Genomic DNA, 24618 nt, shown 5'->3' on the forward strand with positions numbered 1-24618 from the left:
AACCCCATACAATTTTGTAGATTACTGTAAAACTTTACTTCTATTGCTATACTGCATTTTTCAGTTCAGTGACCTTTGGAATTTCAAAATATCCTGGTTGGCTTATAAAAAATAAAAAAAATAAAAATCAAGAAAAAAATGTGTTCAACCCTTTGCATACATTAAATATGTTTACATTTATGCTATATAATCCGGCGGTCAAAGATAAACATTCTGGAAAAACTGCGAATGTCATTAAAATATTAAAGTAACCATATTTATTGCATTTTTAGATTGCATTTTAAAACAGTAAATTAATAGTGCACAATGGCTTCACTTTAACTTTCCGAAATATATACTTAAAGTGGGGCAATTTATGGCTGCAAAAGACCAAACAAAAAAATGGGACATTTATTAAAGTGTAGATTGATGTGCTTCTTCGAAAGGGATGCTTTCAGTGATACTGCGACCCCCTTGTCTTACACATTGGTACCAGTGGGATTTTTGTACAGTAAGTCCATTTATTTTAAATTTTGGTCTACATTAAATGAAATAAAAACAACGCCCTGTACAATCCACCTTTAGCAGTGAGTACAACAGCACTTATAATACAGTTTATACACACTAAAATAGTTTCCTTTCCCCCTCCCCATAAAGAAACCAGAGCAAACCAAAATAATGACGAATCTAATTTGGATTAACTCAAATGGCAAAAGGGAAAACCAAGGTATTAAAGGCCTGAGAGAGGCCCATCCCTATCCCAACCTAAAATAGGATTACAAAGCCCTGGGATTTACCGCTAGAACAAGTGACATCGGCTGGTGAAGTAAAGCATGCTAAAATTATGTTCTTGGGCTTCTGTTTCATTGACCAAATTTTATTAAATACTACTTATTAAACTTCCGAAGCTGGGTAATCCATCAGTGAATTTCCTTTTTATCTTCACCAAACCGCTTTTACCCAACTTATACAATGAGCAAATTGCTAAGCAACAGTACAGAAACACATTTACGTTAACATTGAAGACCTGGGGAAATGAAATTCCAACAATTGTATTTTGTTTAAAGAGCTGTATTTTAAACAGTTTTTATTTCGTATCCTGTTTTTATACAGTATGGAAACAAAATGAGACATTCACATTTTCCCAAGGAGCTGAAAGGATGATCTTTAATGGGAGAACGGTGAAAAGCCTGAAGCTCAGTCGTTTGATGAAGATTTGAAGGAGTAACGGCTTGATGTGCATCGTCTAGAACGTACTGGAATTGGACAGAGGAGATGTTCACCTTATGGTTTAATGATTTAAAAGAGCTTCCAAGTTCATGCGAAGAATATAGTCCAAGAATAAATCAATTTGTTGAATGTTTTATGCTACATAGGTGTACACTTTGCGATCCTCTGGTGTTCGTGCCAAATATTCTCGTTCAATAAGTCCTTCAATACGCTTTTTAATAACAACTGGACTTGGTAGGAATCGGGCTTTTAACTGCTGAGTGACCTATACAAAAAAAGAATGATTGCATTATTGTAAAGCATTATGGGGACAGCTGATCAAAGTAGGACAGTGCTTGACATACTCGTCAGTTACACTTTGTGGTAGATTTAAAAAGGTAGCTAAAATATGAATTACATTTTTCTGGCCGACTTAACATTGTTCATAAGTGCAAAGGGTGAACTACAAAAACACAACTCACAAATAACTTTGTGCCCATTCAACATTTTGGGTACCATTTAAGAACATATAACTTGAGAACGAAAATGTTACTTAACCTGTAAGCATTTGTTCGCGGCATGTAGTGCTGTAAATTCACATGCTGTGCACACTCCTGCCATCTAGTGTTGGCTCCGGATGTGTGAAGCTGTTTTTCTTTGAAGAAGTCTTTCAAGTCACAAGGCAGAGTGACTCCTTTCGGCAATTATGCACATGGGCATCAACTACATGGCAGATGAGGATGGAGTGTGAAACAAAGTGATAAGTAAAGAACTGAAAAAGTAAGAGGAAAAATATATAGCAAGAGAAAACCACAACAGTTGCAGGTGTCCGGGAAAGATGGTGAGCACAAGTGAATCTACAGCTCTACATGCCACAAACAGATGCCTAAAGGATAAGTAACATTTTCCGTTTGATGAATGTGTGGCTGTAGATACAAATGCGGTGCCTAAACTGTAAAGCAGTCCTCCCAAAAAGCAGTGGCTAACCTGTGGGTGTTGCAGTTGCTTGGAAAAGTGTGCGTAGCACTGCCTGACCCACGTTAGCTTGCTGGTGTGCTACAACATCCACACAGTAGTGTTCAGTTAAAGTGTGTGGTGCAGACCAGGTAGCTGCTTAACATATATCAGCTATTGGAATGTTCCCAAGGAAGGCCATTGAAGCACTTTCTTTTGAGTAGTATGTGCTCTGGGATGAGCAGGCATAGTTATTTTAGCTTTAGCTTAACATGTCTGAATGCATTTAGCTATCCATCTGGCAATGCCTGGTTTAGATATAGCCTTTCCTTTACGAACTAGGGAGAAAGCAACATAAAGGTGTTGAGTTTTTCTAAAAGTTTTTGTCCTATCAATGTAGTACATGAGGGATCTTTTGACATCTAAAGTATGGCGCACACTCTCCGCAACAGTCTAGTTATGGAAAAAAGACAGGTAGGTTGCTTGATTGATTGGTTGAGATTTAAAGGCAAGACTACCCTTGGATGGAATTTGGGGTTGGTGTGGAGAACAACCCTGTCTCTAAGGAGCTGGAAGAAGAGTTCTTCAAAGGTTAATGCTTGAAGCTCACTAACATGCCTGAGTGAGATAACAATTCAAAATTCCACTAAGAGAGAAATTGAAGGGGGCAAGTGTTTAGGGGCTCAAATGGAGGGCCCATGAGCCGTGTGAGGACAATGTTAAGATTCCATGAGGGTGCAGGTGGGATACGTGGTGGAATCACCTGTTTGAGACCTTCGATGAAGGCTTTAATTACTGGTATCCTGAAGAGAGAAATGTGTTGCTTAGTTTGAAGACAAGAAGCTACTGAAGACAGATGTAACCATTTGGAAGTGAAGGCTAAGCCAGAGATCTGTAAATGAAGCAAGTAACAGACAAAGTTTTGTACTGGATTTTTAAAGTACAAGTTACTTACCTTCGGTAACAATATATCTGGTAGAGACATATTCTAGTTGCAGATTCCTTACCTTCAAATTTTCCCCAGGCGTCAGACTGGATCCGGAGATTTTTTCTTTGAGCAATACACTTGCACGTCTGTAGGTGGTGCCGGTCGACTCCGCAGGTGTCGTTGGCATCATAGTCACTGTGATGATGTCAGGAGTAGTACATAGACGTCATCTCAGCGCAGTGATGTCAGTTTCTTTTCCCAACTTTGCACGCTAAAAGAGCAGAGGCACAAAGAACACTGACACTGGCGCGCCAGAGCTAAGGCCCTGAATGGGGAAGCCCTGTCCCTAGAAATCAGTTTGCAAGCGGGGCGGATGGGTGGGTCGGTAAGGAATCTGCAACTAGAATATGTCTCTACCAGATATATTGTTACCTTAGGTAAGTAACTTGTACATCTGATAAAGACTTTTCGTTGCAGATTCCTTACCTTAGAATAGATACCCAAGCAATGCCATCCACGGAGGTGGGCTGCGAACCAAGATCATATTATAAAGTCCTGCATGACTGAACGACCAAAGTAGCTGTCTTGACTGTCCAGGCAGTAATGTTTAGTAAAGGTGTGAAAGGATGCCTCCGTAGCTGCCTGGAAGATATCCAGGACAGGAACTCTGCATGCTAAAGCAGTGGAAGCAGCAGTTGCTCTGATGGAATGAACATGCAAGCCCTCGGGGTTGCTTCTCGGCTAAGCTGGAGCACATCTTGATGCAAAGAAGTATCCATCGAGAGATGGTGCGTTTTTGCATCACCTCTCCTTTCTTTGCACCCACATATCCAACAGAGTTGATCGTCCACCCGGAAATCTTTAGTGCGATTGAGATAGAACATCAACTTTCTTTTTGGGTCCAGACAGTGTAGCATCTCTCCTCCTCATGAGAAGGTTGCGGAGGTGTGTAAATAGTAGGCAAGGTGATGGACTGGCCCACATGAAAAGGTGTAACGACCTTGGAAAGGAAGGAAGCCTTAGTGCGAAACACCACTTTGTCAGGGTGCACAGACAAGTATGGGGGCTTTGAAGAAAGAGCCTGAAGTTCACTCACTCTCCGAGCAGAAGTGATGGCAACAAGACAAACAGTCTTGAAAGTAAGGAGCCGTAATGGACAGTTGTGCATCGGCTCAAAGGGAGCACACATTAAGAAAGTAAGTACAAGATTGAGGTCCTACTCAGGCATGACAAATTGAGTGGGAGGAAACAAATGGGTGAGACCCTTAAGGAAACTACTGACAATAGGAGACTTAAAAATCGAAGGCTGATCAGGCAACCTAAGAAAGGCCGAAATAGCCGATAACTGACCTTAAAGGGTGCCTAAAGCAGAGCCTTGCTGGGCTAAAGAAAGAACGCACTAAAGAACCTCAGAATGAGGATCAGAGAGAGGGTCAACAGATTTGCTGGTGCACCATGCCACAATTTATGCCAAAGACAGGGACGCCTGGCTGGCAAGATAACATCACAGACTTTGGGTGGAAGGTCAAAAGCCGACAACTGCCGCTGCTCAATCTCCACGCATGAAGGCGGAGATAAGACAGGTTCGGGTGGAGAACCGTTCCTGGTTACTGCGACAGAAGATTCTCCCGAAGAGGCAGTCTTAGTGAAGAATCGATGGCCCTGCTCAATAGCCCTGGATACCATACTCTCTTTTTCCAGTCCGGAGCCACCAAGATATCTTGAGCCTGGTCATTCCTTATCTTCTAGAGAACTCTGGGCAGAAGTGGTATAGGCGGAAAGGCATAAAGAAGCGTCTCTGAACGAGTGCCACCTTAGAAACTCCAACACGCATAACAGCTGACATTGCGCATTCTCTGCGTAGGCGAAAGATCTAACCAAGGCTCTCCCCACTGCTGCAAGAGACCTTGCACCACCCCTATATAGAGACGCCATTCGTGATCGGCTTTGCATTGACGGTTGAGTTTGTCTGCTCTGGCATTCAGAGAGCCTGCCAAATGCTGAACCACCAAGGTAATGTCCTGATGTGCCAGCCCAGTGGGAAGAAATGCTTTCAACGCAAGCCTGATTGCCTGGAGCTCCAGAAAATTGATATGGAGCCAAGACTCTGCCCGAGACCAGTGGCCTCTGATCCCTGCCTCTTTCATGTGGCCACCCCATCCCAGAAGTGACACGTCCGTCACTATGGATAGATCTGGTTTGGGGAAGGGAGAGGCATCTGTGGATTCGAAAGCCACAACTGCAGGTCTTTCGCAGTCCCCTCTGAGATCTGGACCATGTTGGAGAGATTTCCCTGATGCTGCACCCACTGGAACTTCAAGTCCCACTGCAAAGCCCGCATATGCCATCTGGCATGTGTTACTAGCAGGACACAGGAGGCCAAGAGGACCAGCAGCCTCAGAGTCAGTCTCACCGAAACCCGTCAGACAGAGGCTGAAAGATCGGAATCATAGCCTGAATATCTTGGACTCGCTTTTCGAGAGGATAGGCCCGAAACTGCACTGTGTCCAGAACAGGTCTGATGAAAGGGAGAATCTGAGAGGGAGTCAGGTGTGACTTTGGCTCGTTAATAGTGAACCCCAGTGTGTGCATGAGGTTCGCCTTAGTCTGAAGGTGGGAGGCGACTTTCTGGGGCGAGTCCACCTTCAACAGCCAATCGTCCAGGTAGGGGAAGACTGAAACCCCCAACCTGCACAGATGAGCTGCAACCACCGCCATCACTTTAGTGAACACCGAAGGGGTGCTGGTAAGGCTGAAGGGGAGCACGGTAAATTGACAGTGCTTGTGACCTACCACAAATTGTAGGTAACGTCTGTGGGCAGACAGGATGGGAAGATGGAAATAAGCATCCTGCAAGTCCAATGCTACCATCCAGTCTCCTGGGTCCAAGGCAGAGAGGACCTGAGCCAGGGTGAGCATTTTGATTTTCTCCTTCTTGAGGAAGAGGTTAAGGTGCCGAAGTCCTAGGATAGGACGTAAGCCCTTGACTGTTTTTGGGCAACAGAAAGTAGCGGGAATAACAACCATGACCTACTTCTGGCACACAGACCCTCTCTGTGGCTTCCTTGGCCAAGAGAGCCACAACTTCTTGCTGGAGAAGTGCCAAATGATCCTCCGGAATAGAGCTGACTGATGGAGGCATGACTGGTGGGGCAGATTCAGTCCGTAGTGTTGGATTCCCAGTGGGGCAGGTGATGGCAAATCCTGCTGCCAAGTGGACCGGAGTGAGGGGACTGGCTAGGAGGGTTTGGAGGCTGCAACAGGGGCAGGGGTGGACTGGGCAGACCCGGTTCCCTGTCCCATGCCCACTTTGGACAATGGCTGAACAGCATGGGTGGTACGGTGGCTGGGATGGGGACGAAACGGGGTACCCCTTCTGTAGTCACGAAAGGGGCAAAAGGCGGACTGTTAGGGATGAGGGGCAGTGGAAAGGCTGAGGGACTGAGCAGTAGCCCAGGAGTCCTTGAACCTCTCCAAAGCCGAGTCCGCCATTTCTCCAAACAGATGGTAGCCTTCAAAGGGCATGTCCATAAGAGTCGGTTGGACATCCCCCACAAAACCGGTCTCACGCAACTAGGCGTGGCGCCTCATGGCAACCATTGTCGCAGCGGATCTACCTAGAGTCGGTCATGTCCAGCCCATTTCCGATTGTGAACTTTGCCGCATCTCTCCCATCGGTGACAGCTTGGGAGACGATAGCACGGGTCTCCCTTGGTATCTGCAGCAGAACTTGCGCAACTGTATCCCACAGAAAGTGAGTATAGTGGCCCAAAAGTCATGCGGTATTCACGGACTGCAGCGCAAGACTAAAGGAAGAAAACATCTTCTTCCAAAATTGTTCCAGACTTTTTGATTCCCTATCTGGGGGTGCAGAAGGGAATGCGCCCGAGGTTGAACATGCCTGGATGACAATGCTCTCAGGTGCGGGGTGTTAGGGCAGGAATTTAGGCTCATTCGGGGCAGGCTGATGGCAGCGGGCGATAGGCCTGTTCGCAGGAGCCCCTTTGTTGGGCCTGGACCAAGTACTAAAAGGACATTGTTGAGGGCTTCATTGAATGGTAGAAGAGGCTCAGATGTGGAAGCTCTTGGCTGAAGCACCTCCGTGAGGAGATAAGACCTGACCTGAAAGTAGGCAGCTCAAGGCAGAGGACCTCAGCCGCCCTTCTGACCACCATGGAATAAGTCACTCCATCCCACATAGATACGGTAGGAGGAGACAGCATGCCAGCATCTGGAGAGGTATCCAGACCACTGGCCTCGCCCAACTCCTGTGCCCAGTCCATGTTAGGGTCATCCTGGTATTCATAAGGGTCCAGGAACCCCTCCTATCCTTTGCCAAATATGTATCCATAAGAAAAAGGGTCAGAATCCAACCTTGGGTGAATAGGCCCCATCGAAGAAGGAAGCTGTGGCGTCGGCCGATGCAGGTCCAACTCAGTCGTCAGGGATGAGGATTGGGTCGACGTCAATGGTGGGCACCACCGACGTCGAGTGCGACGACAATTGAACCAGCACAGAGGCTCAATGGTATGACGGGCACCAGTGCAGATCCGGAGGGGACCTCGGTGGCTGGAGCTGCCAGCGGAGAACCCAAAGGCCCCCCGAGCGAACCCCTTGGGCCTGAAGGCACTGTATCTGGGTTGGCCTGCCCAAAAATGAGGCACGTGACCTCATAAAACTCCTTTAATTGGGCAGGGGGTCGCTCTGGCTCCCGGAAACTTAGGGAAGCGTAGGGTGGGCCAAGAAGTAGGCTCCGAAGACGGAGGCTTTGAGCGTCAACGCTCCATCAGTTGGGCGACAGGGTGCAGTCGAAGGGTGACTGGATCTCTTTGACTTCTTCTTACCTTGACTCGAAGAAGAAGAATGGTGATGGCTCCACGACCGGTCTTGAGACCTTCCCCTAGAGTGAGACCGGTACCTACGCGGAGTCGAGGGCCGGGCCACCATAAGCTTGAGGGACCGCTCCTTCAAGGCCTTCGGGTGTATGGACCGCCACTTGGAGCACGACTTCAGGTCAGTTGGCGCTCCAGGCACCACAGACAGACATCATGCAGTGACAGTCCTTGCACGGCTTGAAACTAGTCTTCGGGGACATCCCTAAACACACCAAAAGAGTCGAAGTCAGTCAAAAAAACGACCAGGGTAGCTCTCTTCGGATCGGCGTGTGGCACCGAAAGAAAAGAACTGATGTCACTGTGCTAAGGCGGCGTCTATCACGCCCGTGGAGTCGACTGATGCCACCTACCGACGCAGGGTATTGCTCAAAGAAAAAAATCTCTGGATCCAGTCTGACGCCTGGGGGAAAATTCTAAGGCAAGGAATCTGCAACTAGAAGTCTCTATCAGATAGGTTTGATTTGTTTGGAGTGACAATAGGAGACAAACCCTCTTCCATTTGGTTGTGTAGCATATCCGAGTGGCATGTCTATGGGCTTTCCTGATAATGGCCATGCACTCAGGAGGAAGATTCAGGTATTCAAATTCTATGACCTCAGGAGCCAAATCGCTAGGCTGAGGTACCTGGGATCTGGATGCCTGGTTTTTCCATGATTCTGCATGAGAAGGTCCAGCCTGTTCGGGAGCTTCTCGTGGGGAACTACAGAAAGGTCGAGAAAAGTTGTGAACTATGCTGGAGAGCCCATGTGGAAGCTACCAGGATGAGCGTGAGAGATGTTTGCCTGAGTCCCCGACCCATAAGTAGAAGAAGAGAAAAGGAGGAAAAGCATAGGCAAATGTCCCTGGCCAATTCATTGATAGTGCACTGCAGCTGGACTGTGGGTTCCTGGAAGCAAAGTTTGGATATTTGGCCTTGAAACTGGAATGTGGAAACAGGCGTTCTTTAGGTCTACTGCAGCCATGAAGTTGCCTTGCTGAAGAAGTGGAAAGACACCCTGAAGGATGACCATATAGAAATGTTGGATAGGATGTATTGGGTTAGGGGCCTGAAGTTTAGAATGGGTCATAGGGATCTGTCCTTATTGGTTATCAAGAAGTATAGTGAGTAAACGTCTGTACCTTGTGATGGTTGGGGACAGGTTCTATAGGCCCTCTGAGGAAGAGGGCTTTGACCTCTGAATATTGTTTGAGGTTCTACTGATAGCCTGTGTCTGCGAGGTGGAATGTTGGGAGGTGTGGAAGTGAGCTACAGACAATAACCATGTTGGATAATATCCAACACCCACTAGTCTGAGGTAACAGTTTGCCTGTAGAGAAGAAACCTTGCAGGCGTCCCCCAACAGGAGTTGTGTCACTGGGAGGAAGAAGAGGCAAGTCTGGTTTTGGGGGTGAGTGTAGCTCCTTTTGGGGAAGTACCCATACCTCTGGAGTTCCTGCCACTCTAGGAGCCCCTGAAGTAACCCCTCAGAGAGGTGTGCTGGCCCTGGAAGCGTTGACAAGAGGTGGCGGTGTCAGAGTGGGTGGGAGGTTTCCGTGGTAGTTTTGTTTAGGGGTGGGGTACTTCTGGGCCTTAAGGCAGGTGGGGGGGTGGCATGCTGGAAGCATGCATGCCGTTCCCACATATGCCTTTAATAGGCATGCTTTTATAACGAAAAATCATTGTAAAGGCATGCGTGGTAAAGGCATTTGTGGTAACAACGCAGTCGTTGTTCAGGCATGTGTACTTCCAGCATTCATTGTTCCATCAAACATTCTTTCCAGGATGTTGGGGAAAAAGGATACAAATTTGGCATGAATAGCTCATGTGGACAAAGAATAATGGGGGCCTAAGTGTAAATTACTCTGTGGTGGTAGTGTTAGTAGTGGGGGGGGGGTGGGGGGGGGGGGGAATAGGCCTAACAACAAAAGGGTTAAATTTGTTACCAGTAAATAAGTTTATGATGAGACACAAGCACTAATAGGTTGGTAGGTGGGGAGTAACCCGGCCTACCTCGTGTATAGTTATGACTGATAGCCTATTAAGGTCAACAAACCACCAGGCCCTTTAGTCCTTTTAAATCAACCTCTGTTTTTTTTTTTTTTTTAAATGTAGCCCATTTTTTCTTAAAGGAAACTGAGATGCGTATAAAAATCTTTTCTTTTCCCTGAAAGTTTAAAAGCTGGCAGTGATTACTTGGACCACTGCCTACTACTCCGCAAACCATTTTTTCACACTCAAAGGTGGAAGGCGTCTTAAGGAGACCCTTCCTTTTTGCAAATGGCTTACCACCCTGACTCAGAAGACATTAAGCCCTCAACTTTCCCTCATCAACTTATACATGATCAGGAAATGCAATAGTCACTGTTTGGATATAGCACAAGCTTCATGAAGGCCGGAGGCCCTGCTGCTGCCTTATGTCCTCACAAACCTCCCTTCTGAATGGGTTGATTTTATGGGACTAGCTTCTGCTCTGTTATGCCTGTTGAAAGGATTGAACACCATGATAAGATAGTACTAAAGTCCCTGCTCCACACTGGTTTTCTTGGGCTGAAAAAGGCTGCTGAATGGCACCCATGAGCTTGGCAGTGTCAGTCATTTTTCATTTTCTCCAGGGTTTTGCCACCATGGATGTGGCATCTGAGCTTAAGATGCTCCTGAAGTGCAGCTTTTTATTTATGCTCTATTCTACATATTCTAAATCTTGTCTTTACTGACTTAAAAAAAAAGTTTTCTACCAACTGCTTCAACACTGGCTGTAGGACTGGTAAAAATTGGACAGTGTTCTCTTTCATGGATAAGGTTTCAATAAGAAAGTAATTTTCTTCATGTTATAATAAAACGTTAACACCATGTTGTAAAAATGCCCACTGAATCACAGCATGATACGCTGAAGTTTCATCTGGGGGTGTAGTAAACTGCTCTAGAGACTCAAAGTCTCTACTAAGTTTATTTTTCTGTACATTTTCACAAATTGTAACAAAAATGACATATGGTTGGGCCAGATATTTGACATCATCTGTGTTTGGAGGGCAGCATAGACTGAGAAAATAGAGAGAAGTCTTGTGGTGCTATCTGAACTAAAGACTGAATTTTGGCTTCTTTGAGCTTGGTATGCTTAGGTACCGAGTAATGGCATAAACCAGTGAAACTGCCCCCTAATTGCAATGTTATCATTAATACCAGTTTTTCATAAAGTGGCAGACACAAGGTTGAAGGGCTTGTTAATCCTGCTAAGTATAAGGGCCCAAACAAATCTTTAAGATTTTGCTAGCATGTAGCCTTTGTCAGGGTTGATGTAAATTCATTTTAATCTTGAATCCTATTATGTATATTGTCAAGTGAGCAGTGCAACATCCTCCACTGCATGCTCAGATTCCTTATGGTGCTGATAATTTAGTTCTCAAGGCTCTGTTGATTCTGAAATAGCACTTACTCAGGATATGCCTTCTGCAACAGCCTTTCCAAGGTTAGACTTCCATTGGTGTCAAATTTGAATTTCAGGTCTCAAACCTCTGCCTAGAAGCAGGCTTTTGAATAACCTCATGTGGCTGGAGCTGGGACTCTGGGCATGTCTGCTTGGTTGCTTTAGTTCAAGGCATGTGTTCCAATCAACCCACTTTGTGCCGTTTGGATACTGTAGGTGGGAGTCTTGGTACATCTGCAGTTTTGTTTCAACTTCAATACAATTTCTTGGTCAGATTTCTCTTTGGGCGAGGATCACTGTTCATCCTTAAGGTTAGGTACCATGAGAGGACTACATCAGCATCAATGTCCTCCATAGGCTTCTGGAAACAATGTAGTCTTGATCTTTTGAATACATGGTGGAGTAGTAATTGCACTTTCAATCAACCATGTTATGGACAGTGTGTTTACGCTTGAAATGCAATCAGTTTTTTTTTGTTGCCTGGAGTTCAAGAAAGGAACAGATCACAAATCCAATGCCAATAGGACTGCACCAATTTCATATGACATCAGGGACAATATTGAAATGGTATATTTTAAAATCTCATCCCACAACGACTTGGAAGAAGAATTTACAGTATCCAATAGTTGTCAATGGGAAATCTTTTAGCATCTAACGTAAAAGTCATTGATGTTATTTGGTATCGTTAGTTCTCTACACTAAATGACACAATAATGGAAGGGATGTGAGCTACAACAAAACATGTTTAAGACATAATTTCTGGCTCATGTCATTTGATGTTCGAGAAAGAAGAGTAGAGATTTATGGAGGAATCTGCAAAAACAGTTACAAGAATTCTAGTAATCAAGATATACTTGTTACCCAAGCTGCATTTTCTCCAATCACCTGACCATATATTTCAATTAAAAAACAAATATATACAAATACATCTGGTGAACTATCTACGGGTATTATTACCTCCGCTACGAGAACATTGTGTTGCATTTTCTTTCTCGATTTCATTATCCGAACAATAGCAGCTTCAATTTCATGTTTTCTGTCATCATCTACTTTCTGACGAGTTTCCTTTCTTTCTGGATCGGATTCCCCTTGTTTGGCAGCAACTAAAAAAGGAAGAAATAAATTAAGGTATCAAGAGATTTTTTTTTAATTAAATATTGTTAACATGGCACTACAAAGATCAAACATTTATCAATCTCAACTGCGTCTTAGCCTTTTCTCCTCTCTTGAGATAAGAAAGACAGCCATCATCTGCTATCGTCTACTAGGGTCTGACTTGTCGACTTTATCACAGCCTTATAGTCACCAATGTGCCACATAGCCAGTCACACTTCCCAACGGCAGTCAAATGTCGGTGGGTCTGCAGAGCTTGAAGTTTCCTGTGACATATTAAGTCTCGGAAGTCCAGATAGAAACAATTAAGTTGGGGCCTCGAAAATTTAAGGAAACAAGATTCAATCTTTAACAAAAGCATGAAGTATCTTCTCAATCCCCAGCACAGACAAACTTCAAAGATATCACTCCAAATGGATGAGCGTTCCAGCTGTACCCCATATGCCCAAAGGTTTCCTATTATCCCTAAAAGGACAGTACTTCCAACTATCCCTGTACCCCAAATCTAAACAGAATATTAGGAACAAAGAACACAACACATCACACTTCTCACAGCACAGAATGCTGGCCAGCTATACAACCACCTCATTACCCTGCATGCCATGTTCTAATATCTCACTCTCCTATCAATTCTCTCACTTGTTGCACACAGTACCTGTGGAAGAGACCACCCAAAGGCTCCAAATCAAGAAGTCACGATTTAAACACTGACATTTGTTTTTTTTTTAAACTGGACCTTTCTGACATTTTGCTTCAACTTGTTTTTGTTTTTCTGGATGTAAAAACATACAAAATATCAGAATTTAATAACTGCTTGTCAGAATGGGGTCTCTAGTTGGCAGTGGTTTGTACCCTGTCCTAGTAGGGACCCTCACTCTAGGCAGGGTAAGGGAGCTACACAGCTATGATAACCCATTCTCACATGCTTGGTAACCAGGCACGAGCAATCAGGCTGTTCTCAGAGGCAATGTGTGACGTATCTGCGCCCACACACACACTCTCCAACACAGTGAAAACACTACACAAGGACTCCACACCACTTTAGAAAAATAGTCAATATTTATCTGAATAAAACAAGACCCAAATGACAAAAATCCAACACACAAAATGTAAAGAGATCACTTTTTAAATGGTTCAATGAGTCTTAATCCTTAGGAATCAATGGTTGTATCTTTTTAGCACAATGTACCTGTGATGCATCAAAAACAGAAGTGATGCGGTCGCAGGGGAGGTGAGGCACCAAAAAATAAAGCGATGTCCCTGTTCCTTGCTGCGCAGGGGAGGTGATGAGTTGATTCTTTACTCGCAGCGATTCATCAGTTGATTACTGGCAGAGGCGGTGATGTGTCGATTCTTCACTCGCAGGAAAGGCAATGCATTAATTTTCAGACATGCAGCCTCAGTTCCTTACTGTGGTGCAGGGTCGATGAGAAATTGATGTCCCCGGGACGATACGTGGAAAATCCAGACATGCTGTGTTGATGGAGCCACCGGGAAACAGGTACTGCGTCGATTCTGCAGCTGCGAGACAGGTGCTGCGTTGATTCTCCAGCTGTGGGACAGGCCCTGCATCGATTTTTCAGCCATGGTGCATGGTGCATTGGTGAGTGGATTTTCTTCTTCAGGTCACCAGCTTACACTTTCAAGGTGCAAGGGACTGGAAGTGGCATCACTTGGCAAGTCAGGACTCTTACCACAAGAGCCCAGGCACTGGTAGGTAAAGTCTTTGATGTCCCTGAGAGTTCTACACAGAAGGTAACCTCAGTTCAAGACCTTGGAGAGCCTTGGAAAGCAGGATATAGAAAGCAACGTCCAGACCTTTCACTCCCAGGACAGAAGCAGCAGGCCAGCACAACAAACAGTCAGAGTGGCAGTCCCTCCTATGGCATCCAGCTCTTTTTTTCTGGCAGAATGTCCTCAGTCAAGAAGGATTATAACTATGGGGTATCATAGGTCCAGTACGTATACATATTTCTGATTTGAAGTAGGCAAACTTGAAAGAAAATGCTTTGTAGTGCAAAAGACCCTGCCTTGGCCCCAGACACACTCTAGGAGGTTGGAGACTGCTTTGTGTGAGGAAAGGCACAGCTCTATTCCGGTGTAAGTCAGCTCCACCCACCACTCTGGCCCAGGAAGACCCATCAAGATATGAAGAGCACACCTCAGCTCTTTTTTGAGACTGCCTAGAGTGAATTCACTAACAGCCCAGCTGTCATACTGACCCAGTTGTGTATTCCACAACCAGGCAGAGGCACAAAATGGTTAAAGCAAGAAAATGCCCACATTCTAAAAGAGGCTACTCCTGTGGGTGGTACAATCAGTGCTGCAGGCCGAGGAGTAGCATTTGATTTGCATGCCGTGGTCACATATGGTACTCTATACTAGGGACTTACTAGTAAATCAAATATGCATATCATGTATAAACCAATCACCCATACCATTTAGACAGAGAGCACTTGCACTTTAGCTCTTTTTACTTCCTCCCGTAGCTGCTGCGTCCCCGCCCCCCTCGAATCCTTGCCGCCTTAGTTCCCTGCTGGCCCGCCCCCCCGCCCTGCCATTGGTTCCCGCCACCTCTCCTCCCAGCTGACACACCCTCCCTCCTCTCCTCTTATGCCGGTCGCAGTGCGGACGAAAGGCAAGCCAGTCTGCGCCAAGACCGCGCCTAGCTCCAGACCCCCTGGCCAACACGCCCCGCACTACCTTTCACCATTACACCGCCGACGAACTCCATGCCTTAAACCCAGGTCGTTCCTCCACCTGCTGCCAGTCCACACCAACAATACCAGAGGACCCTTCTCTTGCAATGCCTGCAAAGTCACCTGCAAGCCAACCCCCGAACAAATCAAATCAAATCATTAACATTTATAAAGCGCGCTACTCACCCGTGCGGGTCTCAAGGCGCTAGGGGAAAGGGGGGGGTTACTGCTGCTCGAAAAGCTAGGTTTTTAGGAGTCTCCGGAATGCGGAGTGGTCCTGAGGCTGGTGGGGAGGGAGTTCCAGGTCTTGGCTGCCAGGAAGGAGAAAGACCTCCCACCCGCCGTGGAGCGGCGGATGCGAGGGACGGCAGCGAGCGCGAGGCCAGAGGAACGGAGGAGGCGGGTGGGGACGTAGAAGCTGAGGCGTCGGTTGAGGTATTCCGGTCCCTTGTTGTGGAAGGCTTTGTGTGCGTGGGTGAGAAGTCAAAAGGTGATCCTTTTGCTGACTGGGAGCCAATGCAGGTGTCTCAGGTGTGCGGAGATGTGGCTGTTGCGGGGTACGTCGAGGATGAGGCGGGCCGAGGCGTTTTGAATGCATTGCAGGCGATTTTGGAGTTTGGTGGTGGTCCCAGCGTAGAGGGTGTTGCCGTAGTCCAGGCGGCTCGTGACGAGGGCGTGGGTCACGGTTTTTCTAGTGTTGGCGGGGATCCAGCGGAAGATCTTGCGGAGCATGCGGAGGGTGAGGAAGCAGGCGGAGGACACGGCGTTGACTTGCTTGGTCATGGTGAGAAGGGGGTCCAAGATGAAGCCGAGGTTGCGGGCGTGGTCTGTGGGGGTCGGTGCGGTGCCGAGGGCCACCAGGAGTCGTCCGAGGCGGACGGGGTGTTGCCGAGGATGAGGACTTCCGTTTTGTCCGAGTTCAGCTTTAGGATCCTTCATACCCTCTTGTAGGTTGGTCTTGGCGCTGGCGGGTCCTTGGTGAGGGAGAGTATAAGTTGGGTGTCGTCGGCATAGGAGGTGATGGTGATGTTGTGCTTGCGTACGATGTTGGCGAGGGGGCTCATGTAGACATTGAAGAGTGTCGGGCTGAGCGATGAGCCTTGAGGTACGCCGCAGATGATTTCGGTGGGGTCTGAGCGAAACGGTGGGAGGTAAACTCTTTGGGAACGGTTTGAGAGGAAGGAGGCGATCCAGTCCAGGGCCTGGCCTTGGATCCCGGTGGAGCGGAGGCGGGTGATTAGGGTGCGGTGACAGACGGTGTCGAAGGCCGCCGAGAGGTCGAGGAGGATGAGGGCGACTGTTTCACCGTTGTCCATCAGGGTTCTGATGTCGAACACCATACCAAAACAACAGACTGCCACCTAAAATGCATCCTGCTGAACACCTGCTACGTCCACAAACATGCAATTGAACTCTGGGACTTACTGACCATTCACTCGCCGGACATCGCATTCCTCACCGAAACATGGATGAATCCTGCCTCGGAACCAGACATAGCAATAGCCATACCAGATAATTACAAAATCACCAGAAGAGACCGCAACAACAAACCAGGAGGAGGAATCACCATAGTCCATAAAACACCATAAGAATCTCCACCAACTCAGACGACACTATCAAGTCCGCCGAGCGCCTCTACTTCACAATCTACGTAAACGCCAACAACACACTCAGAGGAACACTGGTCTACAGACCCCATGGCCCGAGACCACAGTTCTGCGATGATATCGCCAACACCATCAGCTTCCAAGCCCTCGCCTCAACGGACTACATCCTCCTAGTCGACATGAACTTCACCTGGAAAATAACAATGATACCAACACCACCAACCTAATCGCCAACCTCGGCCTCAAGCAACTTGTCACCTCACCGACCCACTCCGCAGGCCACACACTCGATCCCATCTTCTCAACCAGCAACCACGTCGTCTTCAGCCACACCACCGAACTCTACTGGACAGACCACCGATGCATCCATTTCTCCCACCAGAAACCAGTCACTCACCACCACCGCACACAGCCGCCCGACGCAACTGGAGCAAAATATCCACGAACCAACTGATCTCCAACCTCGCCCAGACCCCTTCCCCCCCCGGGACCTCAGACCCCAACACAGCCACCACCAATCTGCACCACTGGATAGAAGACTGCGCCAACACCCTCGCACCGCTCAAAAAACACCCAAACACCCCGCCCAGAATCAAGGCCAGCTGGTTCACCCCAGATTTACAGGAATCCAAACGATGATGTCGCAGAATGGAAAAAAGCTGGCGCCGTGACCCTACCACCTCCAATCGCATCGACTTCAAGGAGGCCCTACGCAGACATCACCAATTGATACGCACCGCCAAAAGGACCCACTTCAAAAACCGCATCAACATCAACGCTCACATCATCAAAGAACTCTTGGGCATCATCCAAGAGCTATCCACCCCGAGGGCATGCTCCAAAGAACCCCCGCCATCACAGGAGCTCTGCAACTTACTTGCATCCCACTTCCATCGTAAGATAAAAGAAATCCACAACAGCTTCAACTCCCAGTCCCACCAGCTAACTACAAACACCCTCGAACCCTACGCTCCAAGCAACACCCACCTCCTCCACACCTGGACCCCAGTCAACACAGAAGACACCGCGAACACCATGGCCACCATCCACTCCGGATCACCATCAGACCCCTGCGCACACCACATCTTCAACAAAGGCAACACCATCATCGCCCCCCATCTCTTCCACACCATCAACAGTTCCTTTGAATCAGCCACCTTCCCAGAGAGATGGAAGCACGCAGAAATCAACGCCTTGCTAAAGAAACCTAAGGCAGACCCTGACGACCCCAAGAACTACCGACCGATCTCCCTCCTCCCCTTCCCAGCCAAGGTCATCGAAAAAATCATGAACAATCAACTATCCCGGTTCCTGAAAGACAAAAAGGCACTCAACATCTCCCAATCCGGATTCCGCAAAAACCACAGCACCGAGACCGCACTCATTGCTGCAACAGACGACATCAGGACCATGCTAGACAAAGGAGAAACAGCAGCACTCATCCTCCTGGACCGCTCCGCTGCTTTCGACACGGTATGCCAATCACACTCTCCGCACACGCCTCCACAACGCTGGAATCCGCGACAAAGCCCTGGACTGGATCTCGTCATTTCTCACTGACAGGACCCAAAGAGTCCACCTCCTGCCGTTCCTATCAGAAGCCTCCAATATCACCTGTGGCGTCCCTCAAGGATCTTCACTCAGCCCCACACTTTTCAACGTGTCCATGGCCCCCCCTCGGCAACATCGTACAAACACACCACATCAACCTAGTCTCCTACGCCGACGACACTCAGTTCATCATCTCCCTCACGAAAGATCCCACTACTGCAAAGGACAACCTCCACAATGGACTCCACGCCATAGCCAGCTGGAGGGAATCAAGCCACCTCAGGCTAAACACAGACAAGACAGAATTACTCATCTTCGGCACCAACCCCTCAGCTTGGAACAACTCCTGGTGGCCCAACTCCCTAGGATACGCACCCTCACCCACTACTTACGCACGCAACTTGGGCTTCATCTTGGATTCCACACTCAGCATGACTCAGCATGACTCAGCAGGTCAATGCCATCTCCTCTTCCTGCTACAATACCCTCCGCCTGCTCCGCAGAATCTTCAAATGGATTCCGATCGAAACCAGAAAAAACGTCACCCACGCATTGGTCAGTAGCCAATTGGATTACGGAAATGCCCTATATGCAGGAATAACAAACAAACTCCAAAAACAACTGCAAAGAATCTAGAACGTATCTGCCTGCCTCATTCTGGACATCCCACGCTGCAACCACATCGCACCCCACCTCAGAGACCTACACTGGCTACCAGTATCAAAGAGGATCACCTTCAAAATCCTCATCTACGCACACAAGGCCCTCCACAACACAGGTCCCACCTACCTCAACGACAGACTCACCTTTCACACCCCCACCCGCAACCTTCGCTCCGCCAATCACGCCCTCGCCTACGTTCCTTGCATCTGCCGCATGACCACCAGAGGAAGATCATTCTCCCACCTTGCCGCAAAGACCTGGAACTCCCTACCACTCCACCTCCGCCTGACCCAAGACCTTCTATCTTTCAGGAAACACCTCAAGACTTGGCTTTTCGACAAGTAGCTCCCTTCCCCCCACCAGCGCCTTGAGACCTTGCCCGGTGAGTAGTGCGCTTTATAAATCCCTGATTGATTGATTGATTGATCAGCAGTGATAAAGTGCCCAGAGTCCTAAAGCAGCAAAAACTAAAATCAGAACAGAATCAAAAAATAGGAGGTCAGAAGGCAAATCTTTGGGGATAACTCTGCAAAAAGGGCCATTTTCAGCACTGCTCAACTATACAGGAAAATAGTTATGTCAGACAATGCCCCCTGTTCATCTTTGAACAATTATGGGATGTAAGTAACTGCTACATTTAAACAAGCATTTGCAATGCAATGGGTCTCGCGTTTGCTCATGTTAGAGCTGATAGCGTTGTAAACTCCTAACCCGACTTTTCACGTATCGGCAAAAGTGCATTTATGTACTTAACCCGAAAAAGTGCAATTAACCATGTAAAGCGCTCGACTTCTGCCAAGCGAAATAGCGCTAGTAAATTAGAGAAAAAGTAGTCCACGAGCTGGACAGAAAACAGCGAGCCTCGCATGTTTTCTGTTCTTGGTAGATGCGCTCGAGGAGGGCTAGCCACCGGAAAAGGCATGACGTATGCATGCCTTCGACTAATGAAAGCATGCAGATTTTATTAGGCAAGCCCACGAACCAATGAAAAACACTGACGTGACATCGACAGGGCTCCGAGCCCTTTTCTAAACACTAAAGCGTCTCGCTGCGATACGCATGCGCGAGAGCATGCAACACAGGCTCAACCCTAAAAAGGGCCAGAATATGGCGTCATTAATATCCAGCACTTCAACTGCTACCAAGATAAAGATAATAAACACCAGAAAGATCTACTGTTATCCACCCTCCACCTAAAGAACTAGTTTCTTACCTTCAGTAATGCCTTATCTAGTTGCAGATTCCTTACCTTAGAATAATCCATAGGTGTCAGACTGGATCCGAATATTTTTCGTGAGCAGTACACGCCGGTGTGCCATTATGTGGAGTTATTCGGCTCCGCATGGCATCGTCCACACCGGAAGGGACATGCGTGGTGCTTATAAAGAAACCGCTCTTGCGTGCTGACATCAGTTTCATTTTTTGTGACTTTCCAAGCCAGAAGTGTGGAGCCACGAAGAACACTGATCATCGGTGTATTAAGGTAGGGCTCTTAAGGGGAAGCAGCCCTTCACTCAGAAAACCGCTGGCGGAGAGGACGGAAGGGTCGTTAAGGAGTCTGCAGCTAGACAATCTTTACCAGTTAGGGAGTTACTGAAGGTAAGTAACTTGATCATCTGGTAAGAGGCTTCTAGCCGCAGATTCCTAACCTTACAATTGATACTGAAGCAATGCCTCACCAGAGGTAAGGCTGCCAACAGATTAGACTGGAAAGTCCTGAAGGCCCGAAATGGCAAAATGCCAGTCTCGTCAGACCTGGATGTCCAGGCAGTGGTGCTCCATAAACGTGTGCAGAGAAGCCCATGTTGCTGCCTGACAGATATCAAGGACATATATTCTGAGCGCTACCGCAGTAGTCACAGCCTTGGCTCCAGGGGCAAGAGCTTGAAAACCTTTGAGAGGTTGCTTTTTGGCCAATGCGTAGCAGATTTGGATGCAGAGCACTATGCATCTTTTTACTCAGATGTATCTCACAAAGTGGTGATTATCCACCAAGAACTCTTTTGTGCGGTCAAGGTAGAACCACTATGCTTATTAGGTCCAGCCGATGGAGTCTCTCCTCTTCTTTAGAGGGGTGATGTGGAGCATGAAAGGTAGCACAGGGTGATGTACTAGTCTATATTAAAGGGAGTTACCACCTTCGGTAGGAAGATGCTCTAGTCTGAAGGACCAGTTTGTCTGGTAGATGGTAAGGTGCAGAGGCGGAGATGACAGACCCTGCAGCTCAGTGACTATCCAGGATGATGATATTGCCACTACGAAGGCAGTTTTTATGGGGAGGAACCCGAAAGGGCAGTTGTCTAATGGCTCAAAGGGAGCACACAAAATAATTTGAGGACTATGTTGCGGTCCCACTGTGGCATAATGAAAGGAGCTGGTGGAAACATATGTTAAAGACCTTCGCCAAACCTATTTACAATAGGGGATTTCAAAAGGGACGCCCGATTTGGCACCGGAGAAATGCCAATAAGGCAGACAGGTAACCTTTCAATGTGCCCAAGTAGAGCCTTGCTGGGCTACAGTAAGAATAAACAAAAGGACCAGAGAAAGGGTGCAGGGACAACTAGTTTATCTGTACACCATACCACAAACTTGCTCCAACTGCAGTAATATACAGTCTTAGTGGAGGGACATCTGATTGAAAAAATAACATTGCAGTCTTCGGTCTCCACACAAGAAGGCGAAGCGTTTTCAGGTTTGGGTGCAGAACCGTCCCCTGTTGCTGCATCAGAAGATCCTCCTGAAGTGAGAGGAGGATCTGAGGACCCGTGCTCATGCTGAACAGCACAGGATACCAGACTCTCCATGCCCAAACCTGAGCCATAAGAATGACTTGAATATGTTAAACAAAGGGGGCAAGTCCCTTTCACTCTTGGTCATGGGCAAATCAGTCAAATATTCAAGGCTGCTCATGCAGGGGAAGAATAAACCTCGATTTCCAAGACAGTAGTATAGACAAAACCTCCCTGAGGTTGGGTTGTGTAAATTAACTTTATTAAAACTTTTCTCTCTTTTATTCTTTTTTTCTCTTCTGTAAATCAAGGACTTTTATACCCGATTTGTCATCTGTTATTCCAACATCACATCGAAATTAAAAACATAAAAAAATATACACATACAGAAATACATACATACACATATGAAACTGGTATTACAAAAATGTTTTAGGAAGATTAGATTGAACCATTACTTTGAGGGTGGTTCTGAATCTTCCACACCAGATGTAACAGGCTTGAGGCCACCTTCAACTTTTACACCAGCATCTCAGTATGCCAAGTGAAATTCTAGCCTTTGAGAAAATGGTAATGAGAGACATAGAAGCCCTAAATAAAGAAAGTATATAAAATATAACCTGACATACAATGAAAAATGGCAATCAAAGACGTTAATAGGGACACAGATGTGGTAAAAAAAAAAAAAAAAAAAAAAAAAAAAAAACTGCTGACAAGGATGGGAGGATAGTCATAGAAAATGTAAATGACTCCCACCAGGGGATACTAAATCAGCTAAGTGATCTAGAGTGCTATAGGAAGATTGACAGGGATCCAAACCGGTGTTATCAGAATTGAAATAGCAGGAATTACTAATAGAGTCCTAGACCAGGGCTCTGTAAGTACCAATGTGTATTTATTTCTCAATACCGAGTATCCCAAATTACCTGTGATTTATGCCCTTCCCAAGATACATAAGAGACTGAATAAGCCACCACGAAGACCCATTGTCTCTGGCTGCGGCTCTACCCTGGAACCGGTATGCCAATATTTAAAAACAAATCTGAATCCATTTGTGCCAACGACCACTGCGTATATATCAGAGTTAGCATGCATTTCATCAATCCTTTTGAAGGGATGCCATACGATGAATCTACTGACCGATTGGTCACCATGGATATACAATCACTATATACAAATAATCCACAAGCTGAAGCCCTCCAAGTTATAACAAATGCATTACATTCTAGAACAGAACCTGTATAAGTCCCTACTTGGTTTTTGGTATCATTGATGGAGATTGCACTAACAAATAATTACTTCTTGTCTGACAACTGTTTTTATTTCCAAGTCAAAGGAGTAGCGATGGGGGCAGGCTTTGCCCAGATCTGGCGAACTTGTTAATGTCTACCTATGAAGCCCCAAAAAAATCTTTACCTCAGAGAATCAATGTAGTAACAACATAGTAAAGTGGTAAAGGTACATAGATGATGGGTTTCTAATCTGGAGAGGTTTGGTAAGGGATTTACAATGTTTCCATAGATGGCTTAACTCACGATCTACAAACATTCAATTCACAATGGAATACAATAAGAGGAATCTTCCTTTTTTAGATCTTAAAGATGGGGTAGAAGAAGGCAAGATATATATAACTGTCACTTTACAGAAAACTGAAAGAGGAATTCTTTGCTCCATTATACGAGCAATCATCCTAGGAGCTTAAGGGACAATTTACTTGTACCAAACGCCTGGATTACTTTAGGGAATCAGATACACTCATAGGGAAACTCATTGAAAGAGGTTACCGCAGAAAGTTGGTGAAACCAGCCCGCAAAAGAGCATGGTACAACCACAGGGATTTCCTTCTAGAACCCCAGATTAGGGATAAAACTATGGAGAGGCTTGTATGTGTGAAGACATTCAATCCACACAGCGAGATTACGAAGATTGTCAAACTCCATTAGGGATTACTAAAAGGTCACATTACAAACAAGGAACCCCCCTCCTTTTTCCTTTAAACGGGGTAGGAATTTGAAAGAAGTTTTGGTGAAAGCTTCCCTACTAGTGGCCCCAACCACTACCCTGAATTAATTGTAGGCGGCTCCCGGCAAGTGTGGTCAGTGTTCAGCACGCAAACTCAGCCTCAACACAAGCAATTTCACTTTTGGTGATGAAGTCATTAATCTGACCTCTTTCAGTAACTCTGATACGAAAGATGTGATCTATGTGGTTTGGTGTCCGTGACAGTTGACGTACATAAGCCAAACGACACAGAAAAGTAAAATGTAGGATTTTACAACATAGAAGCAGGATAACATGTGGAACTGCTGGTGCACCACTAGTGGAACATTATCAACGGCTCTAACACAGTACTGAAGCTCTGAAGTGGAAAGTAACTGAGAAGGTATCTGTGCGACTCTGAGGAGGGGACAAGGCCAACCTATTGTCCAGGCGCAAATTACTCTAGATGGACAACTGCGGCACGATTGCCGGTGGATTAAATACACTCGAAGACTGGAGACAAGCTGCACCCCCTTGAACAATACAAGAGCATGAGTGATTAGATGTGAGGGGTGTGGGGGTTCACTTATTTGCCTTTAATCTCTTCCTAATGGAGATCAAGACGATGAGTTGTGTATTATGCTGTGATTAAAAATATAGATGATCTCATAGATGGATATGTCATGGTGAAGAGTTATAAACATGTGGGGCTTGGAGTGTTAATATTCTGACTACTTTCAAACATTTTTTACGTTTTTTGCCGATATGGTGATAGGAATTTATGATCGGGTCCGACATGAGATATTTAATGAGTAGCCACACGGCTCAGTGGCCCCGATGTTGCCTTATGTGTGCATTGGTGCAGAAAGTCGTGACCGACGACCTGGCCATTTGACCTGTCAGT

At 46.5% G+C, this 24618-nt stretch overlaps 1 protein-coding gene across 1 annotated transcript in view; it reads right to left on the reverse strand.

The window, feature by feature from the left end:
* Nucleotides 1-240: 240 nt before the first annotated feature.
* CUL3 (cullin 3) overlaps nucleotides 241-24618 on the reverse strand; it is a 335007-nt gene continuing 310629 nt past the window's right edge. Inside the window, exons 15-16 of the mRNA XM_069213488.1 lie at nucleotides 12327-12472; nucleotides 241-1474 (exon numbers count right to left, since the gene is read on the reverse strand). Coding sequence (XP_069069589.1) covers nucleotides 1343-1474; nucleotides 12327-12472 — 278 coding nt within the window. The 3' untranslated portion in view covers nucleotides 241-1342. The remainder of the gene's footprint in view (nucleotides 1475-12326; nucleotides 12473-24618) is intronic.

This window comes from Pleurodeles waltl, chromosome 11, assembly GCF_031143425.1.
Source record: "Pleurodeles waltl isolate 20211129_DDA chromosome 11, aPleWal1.hap1.20221129, whole genome shotgun sequence".
Taxonomy (NCBI): Eukaryota; Metazoa; Chordata; class Amphibia; order Caudata; family Salamandridae; genus Pleurodeles; species Pleurodeles waltl.